Source organism: Triturus cristatus, chromosome 8, assembly GCF_964204655.1.
Source record: "Triturus cristatus chromosome 8, aTriCri1.1, whole genome shotgun sequence".
NCBI lineage: Eukaryota > Metazoa > Chordata > Amphibia > Caudata > Salamandridae > Triturus > Triturus cristatus.
Genome location: NC_140591.1, coordinates 1139078739 through 1139100577, shown reverse-complemented (window position 1 = coordinate 1139100577; position 21839 = coordinate 1139078739). Strand labels below are relative to the sequence as shown.

Sequence of the window (21839 nt, the reverse complement as noted above, 5' to 3'; positions counted from 1 at the left end):
GCTCCACAGAGGAGGCAGACAATTTCCATATGGTTTGGTCTTGCCCAGAGATCCACAATACACTCCCATTGCCAACCCAAATTCTGAAAAGGACAATCTATTGCTTGCTGGGACTTTTTCTCAGACCCCGGTCAGAGCTAATAACGATTAAAATCATAGACCTGGCATTGCTCATGGCATGACGGCAAACAGCGATGGCTTGAAAACCACTCTGGAACCTAGCTTGGTAGTGAGACTGCCTGAAGGTCAGGGCCGGACTGGCCGTAGCTGGCATTGGGCTTTTTCTCAGGACGCTGGAAGGGATGGGGCAGTTTTGCAGCAGTGGGGACCTTTTTTGTTACTGGTTACTTATTACAGTAACAAAAGCAGCAATGCTTCACACTTGTACACTTGCACCTTTCACCACACCCCTGGGGGGGTGGCTGGTCCTACAAAATTGTAAGGGCTGCTTTGGGTCCGAGTCTGGCCTTGCCCAAGAATAAGGGGGGAGACTCCGATTGATTTTGCAACTCCGATTGATTTTGCAACCCTTACCACTGATTGAACTTTCTTTGCATACTTACATATTCCCTTCTTCCTGAGTATTGCGCACTCTCCCACCCTTTTGCGCTCTCATTCACAAAGCAGCAGCAAGGATACCACCCGCGGTCCCCTGTTCCATTGGTCTCCTCTATCCCGTACACCCCTGCAAGTTGATTAGTTTAACTGGGTTTTCTTTTTGCTGTTCTTTATTGATCTCTTTTGTTGCTTTTCTTGCACCTTGTGAGTAAACCCCATACACTGAACCACCTCTGTATGGTACGTAACTTGGAAACTCCGCTGGTCGATTAGGGCACCACTTTGTTGGACCTTACTCTGTTTGATTCATGCAATACAGGGCAGGAAAAAGAGGGTTGTGATTGTATTGTAGATTCATCTATGTGTACAGAAAGTCATTAAATATGTTTTTAAAAAGCTCTTGCATGGAATGTCCGTGAATTTACTATATTTGCAAAAAATATGTGCACAACACGGGCACATCTTTAAATTTTGAGATTTTCTGAACTGAAGTGTAAAAACAGAAACAGAAATAGAATATTTTGCCAATGCACATCAGTTCCCCCACGCCTTTTCTGAATCAGCAAAAATGACCTCAAATTGTTTTAATATATGTACCGCTTTTGCTGCGTTCGTAGAGTTTCTTACTGTAAACATGACTGCCACAAAGAACGAGTTATAAGTTGAGTAAAGATTAACAAATGATGCGAAAATTTCTGAAACCTCACGGAAACCAATCCAGCAGTCACTTCTGGTAGATTCGCTCCATTTTTGATTTTTAAAAAAAATGTATTGTTTGTTGCAGTTCAACAGCTGCAAATAGTTTGTTATTATCCCCTTGAAGTAATTGGCTGGAGGGAACGTCTGGAAGACCATGGATGTTGCTGAATCTCCGCCTAGGAGCAGACTGTTCTGGTCAAAAGGCATTAAGAAAAGGAAACACTGAGGTCAAGTGTCAAGTGATACCTCCATGAATTTCCCAGGAGGTTAATTTTCCCTTTAGCCATTATTTTAAAATACCTTTCGACACTGCAGACAAAATCAGAGAAAGTATTCTTTCTTGTTCAAAACACCAGTAATGAAGATAGATTATTTATTTATTGAGTGTGTTAATTTGTAAAGATTACATTGTGTGGGGTGATTGGAACCACAATTTTGGCTTTTAAAACCAAATCTGAAAATCATATTTTTGAACACTTTTTCACGTGAAACAGAGTTATATTGGGAAATTTTGCAAATGAAATTGATCCACGTTGTTAATATCCTTGTTCCCTGTAATATTGGGCTCGAGCAACAACATCATTCGAATAGTCTTTTCCAGTGGTGCGGCTGTCCACGTCTTGGATCCTGACATTTCCAGGGCCAGCATTATATGCAGCAATTCCACCTACAATTTAAAAAACATGAGTTAACATGAAAGTGAGCACAAAACATTTTCTGGGAATTTGTTAATATGTAGACCGAACCATCAAAAAAATGAACGCACAAGTGTAGATTCTTATATTTCTTACAAGCTGATAGGTTGTTGGTGGAGAGATACTTTTGTTCTACATTGGGGCTGATTCCGAAGTCGGTCGGTTATGGCTCCTGACCGATGTCGGACAGACCTGAGTCTGGCCGACATCGGAATCAGCCCCATAGTGTTGAGATAGGTTTGTCCCACTACAACTTAAAAAAGAAAAACGTTAATCGCTTGCTCCTTATTTTATCATTTCCCCTGTGCGAGCTGAAAGGATTTAGAACTTCTTGAGAATAGCTTTCAGGGTGCCTGTGTGTGGGGACAGGAATTGCGCTGCTGTAGGGCAGACCAGTAATCTGAATCCTAGGACAGGCACCCAGCACAGCCACTGCTCCTCCTAGCTGGATAACTGTGTGAGAGTGGAGAAGCTTCCACCTTTAGAAGGTCCCATACAGTGGCAGCAGGAGGGAAGGCGGAACGGCATCAGGAAAGACTGGAGCCTGCTGATATCCTGGTAGAATTTGTGTCAACGCTCCCCAATCCTTAAAGTGCCATCCCTGTGGGAATAGGGGAGTCTGCATTGATTCTACCAAAGCATGTAACGGAGACACAAGGGTGCGTGGTTCATAAAATGTGATAAAATTCCACATGGGTTTCCATTCAGAACTATAGACACTCTGCCATGATGTCATTGATAGCACTTGTTACAAAGGGATGCTCCTTACTTAGATTGTGCTTGGTGTCCCACCACCATTGGAGAAGACATGACCAGTGACGGCTGGTGCAGGCAAGAGCGGTGAGGCAGGGTGAGGGGGTCGACAAACGATGATGAGGGAAAATAAAACTTAAGAAAAAGAAAACCACTTAACTTGCGCTCGCCGCATTGCAGAGTCGCCGATGTGACAAGCGCAAGGTAGATGGTTTTCTTCTTTTTTAATTTCATTTTCCCTTCTTGTCGTCTGTCGTGTCCCTCCACCTTCTACCAACGCTCTCACTTGCACTGGCCGTCACTGGACATGACTGCTGGAAACATATGACGGGCTCTCCGATTATGTACCACTAGTGTTCTATCCCTCTTTGGCTGGCATAGTTAGTGCCAAGAAGGTTTGGTGCCTAAAAACTAGAGCGTTTAGTAAATTGTAACAACTAATTAAGGAATTTAGAAAATTCTGGCAACTAATTAAGGACGTATTTGATAGTAATATATTAATTCATTATATCTGAGACCTCTTTAGTGACACAGTTCACCCAGACTCTCCAAATGTACCAGAAATATGAAAACTTCGGTTCCAATTTCACATCTTAACTGGCTGACTGGCGACTAAAACTTCCAAAGCATTTGTGCCTGACGATTAAGTTGGGATCGCCTTACCACAATTTCCCAATTGGTGGTTGTCATGTTGAGAGTTTATTTAAAACAAGGACACATTGTTGAATATAAATTTGCTTCATTTACTTTCTGAGTAAGGGGCTCTGATTCGTTAACTTGTCTTCTAACACCTCAGTGCACACCCTTACTTTTGAGAACACCTGCCATCAGCCTTGTTCTCACTGCAGGAGGCTTAAAGGATCATACCTTTCTAAGGACACAATAGTGGTCTTACTCAGATTAAGGTCTCTGGGAACTCCTTACACATTGGGGAGAATCCTATTCAGGGTCAGATTGGTCTTTAGGGAAATCTGGCAGTGTCAGAAGGACTGGTCTCACAGTTCAGTGTGTGGGCTGCTTTTTTGCCTGCTAGTGGGACTATTTATGGTTTGGTAAGTCGGTTTTACTGTTGAATTCCATGATACAACCACAAACATTGCCTACAGCATGCACAAATGCATGTTTTTCATGTCTTGCAACACACCTATACAACAGGCCTTTACAAGTTCAAAACTGCCTTGATTTACAATTGTGGAACACTTTTTAATCTATCGGATTCAATAACAGGGACTGCTTTTTATTTTGGTGCCTGGGCCTCTTTCCTGTCCCAGTTTGACACTGTTCCTAAGTCTTAGGAAGGTTCTCCAGTGTTCACTGCAGTTACGAAAGATGATGCATTTGGTGCGTAGCTATTTACTATACTTACAGAGTACACAGCAATGGACCCTATGTGCAGTCCCCAGTCATAGCAAGCTCAGAGGCTGGTGTTAGTAAAACAGTTAATGCATGGGAGGCTCACTTGGGAGTTAGGGGTTTCACCGTGTTGCTTTTTTGCAAGCCTGCCCTGTATTTTGTTCAGTCCAGGCCAGTACAAATATCTGGAAAAGCAGTCAAATAGCTGGTATTTTTTGTTTCCTGAAACAAAAACCTAAAATAGCAATCACGTACGAAAAAGTCACTTAAAAAGTACCTGAGTTTTCTCTAAATCATCCCAGAATGATGATTAGAACAAATAGAAAGATAATGTCCCTGTTACTAAAGAATCCTGATAAATACAACAAGATGATGAGGCTGGTTGATGAGGGGTTATAACCTGAAACCGGTACCAGGATGCTTGTTTCCATTCCAGGGAGGACCTGACTTGGCAGTTCAGACTGGACTGTTCCCATGGGGAGCAGGGTCAAGACTGATTTGTATAAGACTGGGTCCAAACTGGGATGATGTGGCTAGCAAAATATCGATGGATTAAACCCAAATCGGCGACTGGTGTGAGTGTTTGAAAAGTTTCAACACTCATCCATCATTTTCTTTTTTGGTGTTGCTATGTGCACCCTAAGTGGCTAAGGGTATGCCCAGAAGTGTGTCTCTTGCTAGCTGCACCACTGGATTCCAGGTAGCCTGGCTGATGAGGGGTGATACCCTGGAACTGGTCCCAGGATGCTTGTTTCCAGTTCAGGGAGGACCTGGCCGGGCAGTTCGGGTTAAACTTTTCCAATGGGGAGAAGGGTCAAGAGTGATTTGCATATGGCTGGGTCCAAATTGGGGTGGTGTGGTGAGCAAAATAACGATGGATTAAACCCAGATCTGTGACTGGAGTTGAGATTTGAAAAGTTTCAACACTCATTCCACCATTTTATTTAGTGATGTTACTAAAGAATCCTGACCATTTTACAGGAATTATTTTTCACTTACCAGATCTTGACTGTTCCAGAATGGCAAAATATAAAACAAATGGCAGGTATTATGCATGAGAACTGTGGAATCCTGCCTAGGTAAAGCAGAAGTTGTGAGCCTTAAATTCTGTGAGGAGATGGGGAGTTGGAGTTTGTCCTGCCGGGCAGAAGGATGTCTTCACATCACAGGGCAAGACTAGCTGCAGATAGGGACAAAATGCACTGACTGCAGACATCAGTGGAAGGGAGTCATGATCAGTGTGTGATTGATAGAGATCAGGGTATCTAAAATATGCCCACTACCACGGATAGAGTAATCTTACAGTTACACGCACATACATTCATCATACGCTAGGGCCCATTTCACTAACATACGCTCAAATACTCTACCAGCAATAAACCTGTGGAAAGAAAACACCTAAACACCCTGACCGATAGGACCTGATTATAGTGGTTGTCCTTAATCATACTCTATACAATCTATACAATAATGATCAAAACATACACAATAATTGACAAGAAAGGAAATTCAACACCATGTTTAAAAGTTATATTGCTTTATCTAAAATTAGTCAAAGTAAATCAATCAGAATAAATCATTTCTCATAGTTACCTATTCTAACTAAGTGTCAGAACGGGTCAGGACAAGTCTCTCGGTAAAGTCTCTCAGAACAAAGTCCCTCAGCATCGATCCTCAGCAACGCAAGTTCACGCAGCAAAGGTAAAATGGCAAGTGGCAAAACCCTCCCTAAGCTAACAATTCTTATAATGAAAATTACAATGGAAACACACATAAAGTTGGCAGAATAAACTGTATCACTGAGCAGAGCGAGAAGGAAGGGATGTAACATTGCTACATCTGGAAATCTTCGCTCAGGAAAAGTCACAAGACGTGAACTACGGAACAGGAACCAAGAAACTATCAAAGTATCCAACTTGTTCAACTTCCCTCGGCAGCCGGGCCACAGTACATTGTTCGTTTCTGAAGCTCCTTTGTTTGCCAAGGACGTTCCATTTCTTTGGAGATCCTCCAAACTGCTGATGTCCTCATGGAAATTTACAATAAGAACCATGGTCAGTTGTCTTCGACCTTTTTCCAGCAGGGGTCTCCCTTGCCACATCACAGAATATGCCACAGCCAGGCTTCGAAATACTGTCAGCTCGATTAAGGCCTTCATAGGCCACAATAGACCATCTTAATTAAAGAGACAAAATAAACGTTACTACAGCATAATGATTAAACAGTGTTAACCCCACTAATACCCTTATGTGTATGTATTTATCTAGCTTTGCGACATAAAAAACATTAATTCAGACAGCGTTTTGTGCTTCAAATAAACAACACACAGCAACGTTTAAACATGAAAACTTGCACGTTATTATTAAACAGGAACAGCACAAATAAGCTAACCCTCGTATAACTCTCTCTTATGTTAGAATAAACGGATTGATTAATAGAATCACACTTGCACAAGACAAATAATTAATTGTTAATTATTAATAAATTAATAAAACGCATAGACATGCCAGAGCTTCAAAAGCCCATGAATTTTCTAAAAGAAAACTCTGCTCCAGCAATCCCCCCTTTGGTGATTTTATCACCAAATAAACCCAAAAAAAAATTTGAAAATTTAGCCCCATTTTAGGAAAAATCAGAAATGTCTTTTCCCTTTACACAACATTAAACACTAGTCACTCTTTCATCATCTCTCTTTGTCTCTAAATAAACACTCTCCCTCAATTCTTCTAGTTCAATTTCTTGAGGTTCTCTTTTCAACTTCTTATTTTTCTTTTCCTTATTCAATTTCTTCTTCCCTCCCCTGTTTTTACAACACACACACACCAATCTTATTATTAACAAAGCCACAATTATACAAGACAAGGGAAACAATATTCTACCTATAATTGTACTACCTATTTTTGCAATAAAATCCTTAACAGCTATCATTTTATTAGCTATTTTAGTCCACAAACTCCCAGCTTCAAGTGGTACTAATTCTTCATGTAAATCAGTAATATTTTTGATATAGACCTTCAGGTCTTTACTTTCATCAGGAATGTAAGTGCAACAATGTTGAACTTTCAAAATTCCACAGACTCCACCCTCCTTGGCCAATAAAATATCAAGGGCAAGTCGATTTTGCATTGACATGGCACGTACGGCACTTAATTCCGTATTTACCAAAAGAAACCCTCCTGCGGTATTTGTCGATAAGCGATCAACCACTGTGGACAGTTTCCAAATTCCATAAGCATTTAAAGAAATTCCCACTGCTGGAATCAAAACCCCAAAAATATCACCCACAATTTCAGACCAAGTTTCTCTCTTAAAACGTGTTAATAAGTTAATATCTTCTACATCTCTTATTTTATCTGTATGAAAAATCTTAGGAAAAACTAGGCCCACATAACACGTGCCATACCAATGGTCAGGCAACTTGTAATAAGCCTTGTTCCCACAAACATAGTACACTCCTGGAAAAATCGTATCTTCTCCACCTCTGAAACCCCAACCTGTCGCAATGAAGTATGTATCATGGCACTCACTAGTTCCCACAAAATATGTATCATATTGGGATTCCCTTCTGGTAATGCAAAGTTTACCCTTCTGTGGTGCATCTAGAGCTAAAGTTGGACTAGCCCCATTTCTCAACTCTTTTCCCATCTCAATGTCCCAAATTGTCTCACTCACTTCATATTTTCCCCCTCTCTCATGCATGTTCACTCTCCTTTCTTCTACCATATCCAGGAAAGCTCTCTCCTCTTCTTTCAAACTGCAAGTTAAATTATTCTTAAAAATGTAATCTAATGTTAATCCTTTTTCTTCAATAAAAATCTCACCAAAAGTGTTAGCTTCTTTAGCTGGATTCAGCTCTTTGTTCATTGGCAAGTGCCCAAAAATACTATCTCTGTTAGACATCTTATAATCTACTTTCCCTAACAAATAAAAAACACTACTCAAAATACTACAGGAAATACCATATGTAGCTGGTAAATGGTGATAAGTAACACCCTCTGAGACAGATGCAGGTAATTGCATACAGACGTAGCAATCCCTTACTTCCATTGTCTTCACATATTCATATAACAGTTTAGAAAAAACATTACTAGAAAAATTATTAATCGACCTATCTTTGTGTATGTAACTACTACTTCTAATTGGAACTACTTCTTGTGAATTCTTCTCTACATTTGTCACATTCTCTATATTCATTCCAAATTCTACTCTAAAAGTAACTAATAAAACTAAAACACCCCATAGAAGCATTAATAATCCAGTACAACAGCAGCACATTCTACACCACCTCTTAAAGAAGGCACATCTATTTCTATTATCCTCTATGTTAGCCATTTCAGTTTAGCCTCTACTACTCCACTACTGTTTGAACTTTTCAATTCTTCAACAATTCTTCAGCTTTCAGTTTATCCAAATGATCTCCTCGTTCACTTGATCCAAGTGAATCCTTTTTTCACTCAGTTTGGATACTTGTCATTCTTCACTTCAATTTCTTCAACATCAAATTGTATCAGATCTCCAACGTCAGCATCCTCAGTACTCGACTCTTCTCCAATGTCAGTCAAGAGTACTTTCAGAATTTCACCAGTATCTTCCTCAACCACTTCTCTCAAGACCACTTCCGGATTATCTCGAGTCACTGTTTCTTCTTTTCCTTCTTCAGACAGTGTCACATAAGACCATTCCGGTGATCTGTACTTTTGGTTGGGTCTTCTTACTCTTTTTATTTCCACTGGTTCATTTGATTCCTTTGATTCTTCTCCTTCAGCTTTTGAACTTTGACTTGATATTTAATTTACTTGTTCAGCTTTCGATGAATTTGCTCTTATTACTCTGTATCTCACCCTTTTAACTCGGTTGTTAGGCCAACGATCTCCTTTCACAACCTTTTTCGGCTTTACTTCTTTAACACTCTTCTCTCCAATCGAAGTTCTCTTTCTCAGAACTCGACCCTCTGTTTGTTCATCCTCATCATCTGTTTCAAGTGCCTCTTGTTTCCGTTTCCCAGCAGCTTTTTTCTTCTCCACAGATTTTTTCACCACTGTTTGAGACTTCCCTACTTCTGTCCCTCCTCGGGTCTCCGACACGCAATCTTCTTGCTGTCTACTTGTCCCTTCACCTAGCTCATCAAGAATGTTCCCTACACCTCCTCGGGGGTCTTCCGCAATCTGTCCCTCTCTATCTTCTTCTAACCCTACTTCTTCAAGTATAATCTCAAGTGGTTCTTCAATCTCCTCCTCTTCTGATTCAGGAGTAGTCTCTGTGTGATTTCTTTTTTCTTTTCTTTTTCCTTCACTGCTACTTGAAACTTCAGGTTCTTTAACAGAATCTGATCTTTTCTCTGATACTCGCAGTGATTCTCTTGAAGCTCTCTGTGCTTCTTTTCTCACTGATTCTGTATCATCAGTATCTTCATCATCACTGGAATCTGACTCTTCAAAATACTCTTTACCAGTTCCTTCTTTTGGGTTTGGAACTCTCAGAGTATGACTTGCATGTACCCAGTGCTTCACTCCAGCACACTTTACTGCAGTCGTTGTAGTCAGAATAACTTGTCTCGGCCTTCCCCACCTTGGAATCAAGCAATTTCTTCTCCTGTGAACTTTTATCCTCACCCAATCTCCTGGACTCAGATCATGGGCTTGCTTCTTCTCAAGTGTGGTAGCTTCTTCTCCAACCTGGTGAAACACAGAATGAACTGCGTCAGCCAGGCCTTTACAGTAATCCAAAATCATGTCATCAGTTATTGTCACTAACTTATTGACAGGCACGAATGCATGGCGCATAGCACGTCCCATGATTATTTCATGCGGGCTCAAACCAGTAGTTCTATCTGGAGTAGATCTCATAGTCATCAGAACTAGAGGTAACACATCTGGCCATTTCATACCAGTGGCTAAACACATCTTTCCAATTCTATTTTTGATTGTGCCATTGATCTGCTCAACCACACCAGAAGCCTCTGGTCGGTATGCACAATGTAGCTTCTGCTGAATTTTCAATGCTTCACAAATCAAACCTATGAGTTCATTTTGAAAGTGTCTACCTCTGTCAGACTCAACTGTAACTGGAAACCCGTACCTAGGAATCAACTCTCTCAACAGTAATTTTGCCACTGTTAATCCATCATTTCTTCTAGTTGGGTAAGCTTCCACCCACCTTGAAAACAAACAGACTACCACCAAAACATACCTCAGTCTGTTCACTTGGGGCATTTCAATGAAATCAATCTGCATTCTTGTAAAAGGACCTCCTTCTCTGCCTATTGTTCCCAGACTCACCACTGTCTTTTTCCCAGTGTTAAATTGCTGACAAATTAAACACCTCTGACAGATGCTCTCTGCAATTGTCCTGAACTTTGCATTGTACCAGGTCTGCTTGAACGACCTTACCATCGCATCCCTCCCCAGATGTCCCTGGCCATGATACATCCTTGCCATTGACGACAAGATTGAGTTTGGCATTACTGGTCTGCCATCTCTGTAGACCCAAACATGGTCTGTTTCTCTTGGAGCACATCCTGCTTTAACCCAATCTTGTTTCTCTTCTTCTCCTGCCTCATCTTGTAACTGCTTTACTTCATCCCATGTTTCTAGGACATTAGTAAACATCACAGAAAGAAAAGACATTTCCTCCATTCAGTCCCGATTAATTGACTGATTTGTCTTAGCACAATACTGCGCCACATCGTTGGCGTAACGGTTTCCAACCGTGATAAAATCATCCCCTGGACCATGGGCAGCACATTTTACAACTGCTAACTCCTTAGGCAGCTGTATCGCCTCAAGCAATTTTCCAATCAATTCAGCATTCTTTATCGGAGTTCCACCCGATGTCAAGAAACCTCTTTGCAGCCACAACTGGCCAAAGTCATGCACCACTCCAAATCCATACTGACTATCAGTCAACACGGTTGTTCTCAAATCTTTCCCAATCTCACAAGCTTTTGTCAATGCCACTAATTCAGCAAATTGCGCAGATTTCACTCCTTTCAATGGTGATGCCTCCATGACCTCTGAAACTTTGCACACTGCATATGCTGCACATAGCACACCATCATCATTCCTCAGGCATGATCCATCCACAAACAACACATGGTCATTCTCAGGTAAGGGAATATCCCTTATGTCTGGTCTCGGTTTTGTACAATATTCAAGCACATCCAAACAATCATGATCATCTTCCATCTTTATACCCACATTTTCAATATCCGGCAAGAGTGTCGCTGGATTCACATTCACACATCTCTCAAGAGTCACATTTGAAGCTCCCAGAATCACTTTTTCGTACTTAGTCAGCCGACTATGTGACATATGCTGAGTTCTGCTTCTTGTCAAAAGAATTGCCACATTGTGAGGTACGAATACCTTTACAGGATATCCCATTATGATCCCCTCACTCTGTTCCAGGCTTCTGCATGTTGCAGCCACAGATTTTAGACAACCTGGTAAACCCACAGCTACAGGGTCAAGTGTCGATGAGAAGTATGCAATAGGCCTTCTCAATTGTCCATGTTTCTGGATTAACACTGAAAGTGCACATCCATTTCTCTCACTGCAGTACAACTCGAACTCTTTCTCATAGTCAGGCATACCCAAAGCTGGAGCCTCACACATTTTACTTTTGAGCTCTTCAAATGCTGCCAATTGTTCTGCATCCAAATCTAATGGATCTGTCATCTCACTTTTTGTCAGCTTAATCAGTGGCTTTGCTATCAGGGAAAAATTAATTATCCACTGACGACAATATCCCACCATACCCAGGAACATTCTCACTTCTCTCTGGGTTTTTGGAGATTTCATTTCTCTGATTATTCTGATCCTGTCAGTAGTCACTTTTCTCAGACCTTTTTCAATATTGTGTCCAAGATAATGCACCTCTTTTTTGCAAAACTGCAATTTGGCTGGAGATACCTTTAACCCTCCATCTGCCAGATGATTCAGTAAAGCTATGGTATCTACTTCACAAGCTTCACGTGTCTTTGATGCCACCAGTAGGTCATCAATGTACTGCACTAACACTGAGTTTTCGGGCATAATCAAACTCTCCAACGATTTCTTCAATAACTGATTGAATATCGAAGGACTCTCTGTATACCCCTGTGGGATTCGACACCATGGTAAAATACGCTGGCCAAACCTAAATGCAAAAATCGGCTGGCTGTCATGATGCAATGGAATTGAAAAGAACGCATGACATAAATCAATCACTGTATACCACTCAGCATCATGTGGAATTTGATACAGAATCACTGATGGATTTGGCACAATAGGACAACATGCCACCACAATTTGATTAACTTTTCTCAGATCCTGTACGATCCTAAATTTGCCATTGGGCTTTTTCAGTCCCATTATCGGTGAATTACACGGACTTCTCAGTAGTTCTCTCAGAACTCCTTGCTGAATCATTTTCTCAATTATAGGAGTTATCCCTTCAATTATTTCTGGTGTCATTTTGTACTGAGGAATGTTAGGATATGTAATTCCCTCTTTCACTGCAATTTTCACTGGATCTACATTATTCATCAATCCCACATCCTCTCCTGTAAAATCCCAAACTGCTCTTTTCACTGTGTCTCTCAGCTCTTGAGGCAAATCCTCCGGATTGAACACAGCAAATGCACCAATTAACTCATTTTCTTTATTTTCTAGAGTCATTCGGTAGAAAACATCATCATCTGGTGTCTCAAAAGCTATTCCATCTGGTGTACAAAAAATTGTGCAATTCATTTTACACAATAAGTCCCTACCTAACAGGTTTACTGGACTCGTGTCACAGACAATAAATCTGTGCATGTCTGAAAATTTCCCTATCTGTACTCTTACTGGTTCAGTAAGACGTGTTCTGATTTGTGTATTGGCTACACCAACTACTTGGATTGCTTCATCCGAGAGAGGAAGATTTCTAACATCTGTTGACCTGACAGTTGATCTTGTCGCACCTGTGTCTACCAAAAAAGTAACACTCTCCTCATTTACTTTCCCATCCACAAATGGTCCTGCCTGGTCTATTTCTAGAGTTGCACCAAGTATGCACTCTTCCTCCTCTCTTCGGCACCGTCAATAATCACCCTCAGACTCACTCCCTTCACTCTTTAACAAGTACTGCTGTACTTTGTTAGAACGTCTTGGTTTGTTTACCTGTTCATCATTGAAGAATCCCGAGTCCTGATTGTACTTTTGTACCCCTCTATTCTGCGGCAAGGGCGGTTTTGGCTCCTGACTCTGTTGTCTCACAACTTTCTGTTGCTGTTGCTGCTAGTTATTCCCTTCATTCTGCACCTGTTGATTTAAGGATTTACCCTCATTATTCACTAATGGTGGATTAGGACATACAGATCTCCAATGTCCCAGCTGGCCACAGTTGTGACAAGGGAACTTTTTCTTTGCTTCCTCAAGACTTCCTTTCCCCTTTCCTGCATATCTGGGTCTATTTCCTGCATTATTTCCTGGATTATTCGCCTGTTCCACTAACTGTGCTTCCTGTCTTTCTGCAACTTTCACTTGTGCCCACATTGCTTTCTCTTTCAGCTTTCTTTGTTTTGCTTCAATTTCATCACTGAAGTATTTTGCATGTCTCAGAATCTCATCTACTTTCTTACTCTGCCAATCCACTGTGTGTTCACGAATTCTCTCACCAATTTCAGGTCTTAAACCATATACAAATCTGTATACAAAATGACTCAAATCCTTGTCACCCAGGTGTTCATCTCCACTGAATTGTTTAAAAGCCAGTATCAGCCTTTCGTAAAAAGCATGAACTGATTCTTTTGCTTCCTGTTGTGTTCGATCTATTTTAACCCAGTCTGTCTCTTTTGGAGGAACTTTACTCTTCAGGTATACCATCACCTGATCATACTTCCTCATCACTTCTGGATCTGGTGCCCCTGTTCTTGAATCTCTTGGATATTCCTCAGTAGGCCAACTCACAACTATTTTACACTCAGTCCACAAGTCTGCTGGAACAATTATATCAAACAGACTATTCAGGTCAACCCACAGCACTTTTGACAACTTCACAAACCTATCTACCTGCCTATACCACTCGACGGGCTTTTCTCTCAATCGAGGGAAATCATTCGTAAATGATAAAATATCCTGTCTGGTCCATGGAACATGTACATATCCTCCTCCAGGTATTTCTCTCATGGGATAATGCTCCACTGGTTTCTCCTTTTCTCTCACCGGAAATGCTGAATAAGTTGTTCTATCTTCAGATTCCTCTCTTTTCTTATACCACCTATCCTTCCACTTTTCTACATCACCCCATCTTCGCAATAATGCCACCATTTCTTTAATCTGTCCTGTTCTACCAGAAGTATTCAAATTTTCAATGTCTTTCTCTGTGAAATCCATCCTGTAAGTTTTCTGCAAAACCTTTACTTTATCAATGTCAACTCCTTGCTCATTTGCTATCGCTCTTAGTCTATCATGAGTATTTCTTGCTCTCCATGTTATGCTTTTACACATAAACATTAATTCACCATCATGATGACTCTTCAGGATTTCTGTTGGAACTGTTCCTGTCACAAGCTCTTCTAATTCTATACGTAACTTAACCACATCAATAACTTGTGAATCCTTATCCTTTTTCTGAAGAACCTTCATCCAATCATTCAAATCATCAACTGTTATTTCAGCAGTTTTTCTCACTGGAACCACTCTTTTCTGCGGTTCTAAAATTGGCATCCCTGAACAACTGGGTTCACTAACATCCAATAGTTCACTACATGTGTCATGTCTTGTTTGTCTCAGGTCACTTCTTTCTGCTCTTTTATTTGAATCTCCTGAAGGACCAACTGAATTCGTTAGGTTATTCCCAACATATGGAATCACTAGTCCATTCTCACCTGCTCTCTGTTTGTCAAACACAGGCATAACCGGACCTATAGTTACAGGCACCGTAACAGCTTCCAGATTCTTCGTTAACTCCCTAATTTTCTCAGTCAGTTCTGTTGTCGTTTTTGCTAATTTTCTGGCATTTTCCTCACTACTTCGATTCTCTCTTTCCCTGAAAGAACTATTACTTCTTGATTCAGGTGTCATTTTTTCTTTCTCAACTGTATCTCTTATCGGAGAAACAACTGGTGTACTCTCATCCGGTTCTGGTCTATATGGAGGTGGTCTCTTGTAAATCATGTCATTTAAGACCTCATCCTCATACTCTCCATATCTTCTCATATCTGACTCAGGAACCCTTTCTACAGAAGGAGCAGAAACTTCAACTGTTCTCATTGGATATAATCCCTCCGTCATATTAACATCTCGCCACCTTTTCATTCGATCATGATGAGTCTCACGATCATGTCTCTTTCCAAACATGTTCCTGTAATACCCTCCAGATCTTTGCTTTTCTCGCTCATGAACTTCCTCTTCCCATTCCACTAAAGCCTCGAACTGCGTAGGTCTCGGCTTTGGGTCCAGACGTACCATCTTTTCCCGTAAATTTCTCAACACGGCCAAATTAAATGAACCATGTTCTGGAAATGCTAGAACACCATCTTCTTTAGTATACCTAACCCAATTCTGCAACCATATACAGGTATGTAATCCATATTTCGCAACCATGAAGGATGCAGGTGTTTTTGCTGGAGGTAGCAACTCACCTTCTCTCGTTTTAACCTCTTTATCCTTGGTAAACCACTTTTTAACTTTCCCAAAGAACGTTTTTTCCTTTTTCTCCTCTTGATAATACATTTTAGCGCTTACTAAAACTCTCTACTCTTTCCGTATTATAAATATACAATACGAGTTTCTCAACCAATAGCAGCGCGACTCACACTAACGCACCAATCCTGGAGCGTCTACGTCACTAAACAGCTCTTCCAATCCCTGCGCGACTCACACTAACGCACTAATCCTAGCACTATCCAATCAGAGCGCGGACCTTCTGACGTCAACAGTCGCTGCAGTCTCTGTCTCCTGTCTCTGTCACTCGTCTACCCCTCCTTTACAAAACTCCCAGTAGACTTCGTGTCAAAATTTCTACAAAATCTATTAGTTACAACATAAAAACATCTCCATTGTCTGCTTCGCTAACCACAGAATAGTAAAAGAGAGTCTATTTCTCAAGAATCAACAAACTTACATACATCTCATAACTGTTTCCTCTAGGACGTATCCAAAGAGTCTTACAATCAATAAATGTATATGCATTCACGCACATTCATACAAGAAAAATATAGTACATGCACACAGAATCCTGCTTCCCGAGAACAGACAATCTACTCCACTACAGAATTATAACATACAACAACTAAGCAGCTTACCTCTGCCCAGTTCTTCAAACAAGTTCAGAGAATACCTATTACTCCTCCCGCAATAAGCTTTAACGGCAATCCTTTACGGATCCCTGGGACTTAAGACCAGAGTTTCACAGATAACCTTCACTACGATACACACTCCTTATATACCAGAAATATCTAATAGTAACATACGACGATGTCACTTATTCCGAACCCAGACAATGTGAACGCGCAACTTCAATTGTCACACGTTATTCCTTACAATCCCGTCTTTCCCGAGAGCAGCATATACTTCCCTCTGCCCTACTACAGAACTGCTACAACAGCTTCCAAGTTCCAGAAGCACTACATATAACTCAACATGACGACTTCAACATATAATATTAGTACATATACCAATATCATCACACTAAATCAATAATCCATAAGCTAATATACAAGCAATCTTATCTTATCAGATCAAGACAACCATCTATAACCATCCTCTGCTACCAGAGAAATTGATAGAGATCAGGGTATCTAAAATATGCCCACTACCACGGATAGAGTAATGGGGAACAATTAATTTGCTCATGTGCCCCTGCAAAAAGTCACGCTAAGGAAGGCACAGTGGTGCAAAGTCTGGAAAGGGATTTAGTTCACAGCACTGAAAAGAGAACCTTTTCTTGAGGAAAATAGCATTTTGCACTGCTTTGCACCACTTTACGTCACGGGGGTGTTAGATGGGTGAAAAGTGATCATTGTAACACAAGCACCTATGGACTTTGACACTAAGCCCGATCTACTAAGGCAGCCAGGCCATGCTTAGTGTAAAAATAACGCATCTGTGAGGCTGGTGGAAACTTGGAGAAATGTTTTTATTTCTCCAAACATTTCACATATTGCATGTGTGAAGCACTGAACAGAACACATCGACACATCCAATGCGTGTGAAATTATGAAAAATGTCTAGGCATAGGATTTTGTACTGACAAGGTGTGTTTTTAGGACACAACCTATGTTAGACATCATACGAACACCTGATCCCCAATGGTGTAAAGGTGTGTGCATGGTGTTAGGCAACCTGTGCCAGTGCATGGCAAGTCAGCAGCATTAGGTCATTATTAGGAAATGTGTCTCTACTGCTTTCTCATCCTTGCTCATTTACGAGGCCCTAGTGGCACATTTGCGCCTCCGGAGCATCACTTTTTTGATGCTGCGTTGGCTCAATGTGCAGCATCATATTTACAAGGCCATGCAAAGAAACGTTATATTGCTTTGCATGGGCACCAAATGTACTGCAACCAATCACTCCCTCAGGACCTGGAGAAATTATCGCATCACAACATTCAAAGATAAAATACCTTTCATATTGGAGGGTTGGTGTGGACCTTATTCTTTAGGAAATACACATTTCGTGAAAGTTCTCACTCCTAGATGCCAGAGGTGGGTAGTGGATTTTGAGTGAGACTGAAGGTGAGCAGAGGGGGAAGCAGGTCCTCATATATTGATACAGACCTTTCAATTTCTGCTCCACAGACCACTTCGGAAACTTCTTCGTGATTTCCTCGATCCTGCTGACAAGAATCTCTGTAGCGTGGGTAATGTGTTCTTGACTGTCCCAAGTACCTCTGGGTTGGCGGGAGCGTATGTCAACCTAAAATACAAAGCAACATTGATACTATGTATCTGTATGACCAGTTCAGACACACTTTTGGCGACTAGATGCTCAACAAGGGATACATATCGGATCCCCTCTCAGCGCTGCTTTGATTTCTGACCTGCATTAAACCAAATCCATTTCCTCCATCCCCGAATCCGTTCCTCAGGTCAGAGAAAGCACGGGATTCACGAGAAACGATTGCAGCAATGAGAGCCGGCTCCACGCACAACTCCTCGCCAGCCGCCACCATCTTTGCTTTGAATGTGTTCATCTTTCCGAGGTCAGTCGCTGCCATCTGGCGGGATGCACGGACCCCTGTGGTGAATAAAGTAAAATAGTAAAGATTATTGTTGGCAATTTTGTTTGATAATTGACATTTTCCTGAGGCAGAATTCCTAATCCAATGGCAGAGCATGAAAACATGGAACAGTCAATTACTCCATGCTAGTGAATGCCCAGCATTTGCTAAAACAATGACCAACACATGGCTGTAGGATTCAGGATGTGCAAGGGAGTCAGATAAGGTTACTCGGAGGTGAGTCCCACTGCCCATTTTCATTCCCATCACCAGCAGTGAACTATTAGGCAAGTTTTTCTGCCTGCTTTCTGCCAAAATCAGCTCCTTTCTTTGGAAGGTTACATACACGCTCCCTCCTACTGGCAACTCTCTTCATGGAAACTCCCACCCCCCTTCCTTCTATAAGCAGCTTACTCCTGGGCATGTTTCCTGCCTTATCTCTGCCAACATACACCACACATAGGGGACGTTACTTTTCCAGTCCTCTTTATTTACACATGCTTTCCATCTCGAACATTCCAGTTGGGGGGGAAATCCTATTCCAGCCTACCTCACGTTTTCAGCTCTTCATTGAGGAAATCTCCCTGCCTGCCACATCCCACTGTTATATTCCCGACCGGTGGAATCCACCTGCCTACTCCCTAGGGTGCCCAACCGTCCGTAAATTTCACAGACTGCCCGTTATTTGGGCCTCTTGTCCGTTGTCCATGAGGATGCCCTTTGTCCGTAATTTTGGGGATGGCAGCAAGCTGTGCTATTCCCCTGCTACATTCGCAGGCAGTTCCCACTTATCATTTGAACACATGAGGCTGCAGCAGCCCCTCCCCGATCTCGATCTCGCTCAGTTTGTGGACAGGCCCATTGTCATTCTAATTGTGGATGATTATCACATAAAGTATGACAATGGGCCAAATGGTTGGGGAAGCACCTGCTATATCTGATTGAGTGGGGGTGTCACAAGGTGGGGTGGTCAGATAAGAGTTTCCTAGCCCTTTCTGACTTTGATCTGTTGCTCACAGGGCAGCATAAGACAGAATAACAAATAAACACAGCAGAATAATCGCCATGATGCACCTGTGGGGAGGGGGGCTAAAGGATGCCAAAGTAGCCAAAAGCAGTGACAGAAGGGAAGTGCATGATTGTCTCAACCTAATATAAACTTATTTTGACGTCCACTTATGTTGGTTGTCTATTTGCTTACATATTTACTATGGTTCGACATCCTCTGATGTGTCTGTACAACATACCTTTTGTCCCAAAAAATGTTGCTGAATTTTGACCTTCTGCCCTGAATTTATGTCCTGAATTTTAACCCTTTGTCCTGAATTTTTATGCTCACTGTCCTGAATTTGCACCTATGCCAGTTGGTCACCCTACTGCTCCCTACTACCACAGGATAAAGGAGGGAGAATTTGCTACCCGGCTCACTTCTATAGGCAGCTCACAGTGGGTTACTGCCTGTAGCGCAGGTAGTTATGGCCACAGGCTTGCCCATTGGGATCAATAGCTTCAGAGGATGCAGGAGAGCTGCAGCACAACAGAAGGTAGAGGCTTGCTGAGTCCTTTTAACCATTTTTATTTCCCATTATTCAATGTTCAAGGTCTCACCAGTGAATAGGAGGCTGCCCTGGGTTTAGGGAAGGCAGAGAGTGTAGGAACTTTGACTCATTGTCCCTCCCTTACTCTCTCAGCAGCCTCCTGTCTGCTGTTCAAGAGTAAGCCTGGGCGTTGAACTACGCTCCGTTCGCGGAGCTTGCGAAGTTTAGGTAACTTCGCGATTCGCGTAGAGCGCGAAGTTGCAGATTGCTACGCAATCTAGCACGTAGCGTAGTAGTTTTGCTTCCTCGCGTGCTCAATATTCATTCTCGCGCGCGCGGTAACGTCTTACCGTGATTCTGCGATCGCCAACTTGCTTTTCTGTCCGTTCGTGAGCGCCACGAGATTTGTAACATGGCTGCCCAAGCCCGCGAGAGTGTGCGAACCCGAACACGTCATTCGGGCGCACGAGCTGACTTCCGGCGGCTGTTTTGGTAAGATCGCGATCCCGAACATGGAAAAACTACAATCTGGCGAAGAATATCTCGCGAGCTTCATAAAACCTTCTCTAAAATGATCATTTTGCTCAGAAAACTCCTCAGATTGTGACCTTGCTGTAGTCTTTTGTGTAAGAAAGAGTCCTTTAATTTTTTAACTCTTTTTTTTCAAGAGGAAGGAAGTGCCCCTGAGTCTACAACTTCCAGTTCCTGTCCAGCAGGCTCCTCCCTGTCCTTTGTGCATGTGTTGTTCACTTTCATTTGGATTTGGAGCTGGAAGGATCACTTTTTGTGTCTGTCTGCTGCATCATACCATTGGATTGGATTTATTTGAGGAATTTTTGATTTGAGATTTAATTTACTACAAGTTGGAGAATTGGTGTGTTTCATTGGGGCTTGTTTGTACCTACATTTTTCTGGGATTTTTATTGTTTTTAAAAATTATTGTTGTGGCGGGTGGCCTGTACTAGTTTCAATAGTGGCCTAGTTGTTTTTCTCTGCAATTTCTGCCAGTAGGGTACCCATGGGTCCATGTTTTGTGGTGTCTGTAGAATTTCTACATCATGTAGGGCATGGATGGCATAGGATTGAAATGCTAAACGTGGCTGTGGTGTATTTCACTGTTGGTGTGTGTGTGTGTGTGTGATTTACCTTTGTTGGATGTGTGTGCTTGATGTGTGTAACTTCTTTCCAATCCTTTCGTAGCCCTGTTGATTTTCATTTTTGAATTAAAGCTGTGTTGTTTAGCAGGCTTCCATGTCTGGTCATATATTATAGGCCTGCTTCAGTTCATTGTTTTCCATGGCCTGTTGTGACTGTGAGTGCCCATGTGGCTTGTGGCAATTTTTGTGGTGGTAGTTTAGTAGTGTGTGCTTCTTTTTCCATAAAGGCCTGCATTTCTTTTCTTTGTTCCCCTTGGCTTATGCTTGTTGTTGTTGTGTCCTCCTGGCCATGTGTGTAGTGGCCATTTTGTGAAGCCAGGCATTGTGCTTTTGCTTTTGCCATAGGCTTACATTGACTGTTCCAAGCTTGTGGCCTAGTCTGCCAGTAGGCCCAGAGGTAGCCAGCCGCAAATCTTTGGTGCGTTGTTTAAATTCACAGTTTGTGTTGTCTGTTTTTTTTTTTACTCCATGGATGGCTTTGGATTTCATTGCAAAAGGTGTTTTTTGGGGTGGGATAGCAGATTTTGGGTGTGTGTTTAATAAATAGGGCTTTTCAGCCAGTATGTAAGCCTAGGGGTTCAGCTCGCAAACTTTCGGTAACTCTGCACAGCGCAACAACGCGGACTTACTGTTTTCGTCATTTTCGCACTCGCAATATGCGTGTTCGCGCACGCGAGAAAGCCTTTTTGTACAGTTCGCGATCCCGAACATGCAGCTTTTGCAATCTGGCAAACAATATCTCGCGAGCAACATAGACCCTTCTAGAAAACGCTTTTTGTGCATTTCTGCACAAAAAACTCCTCAGGCTGTCATTGAGCTGTAGGTTTGGAGCAGGGAGAAGCTTTTATTTTTCTGGAAAACATTTTTATGAGAGGAAGTAAGTTCCACAGACACTACAACTT

General features: G+C 41.8%; 1 protein-coding gene across 2 annotated transcripts in view; it reads right to left on the bottom strand.

The window, feature by feature from the left end:
* Nucleotides 1–1616: 1616 nt before the first annotated feature.
* Nucleotides 1617–21839, bottom strand: part of LOC146805513 (lysozyme g-like) — a 337114-nt gene continuing 316891 nt past the window's right edge. For both annotated transcript variants that reach the window (XM_085622788.1, XM_085622787.1), the window contains 3 exons: nt 18063–18259; nt 17800–17938; nt 1617–1924 (listed from right to left, as the gene is read on the bottom strand). In XM_085622788.1, coding sequence (XP_085478914.1) covers nt 1794–1924; nt 17800–17938; nt 18063–18259 — 467 coding nt within the window. In that variant the 3' untranslated portion in view covers nt 1617–1793. The remainder of the gene's footprint in view (nt 1925–17799; nt 17939–18062; nt 18260–21839) is intronic.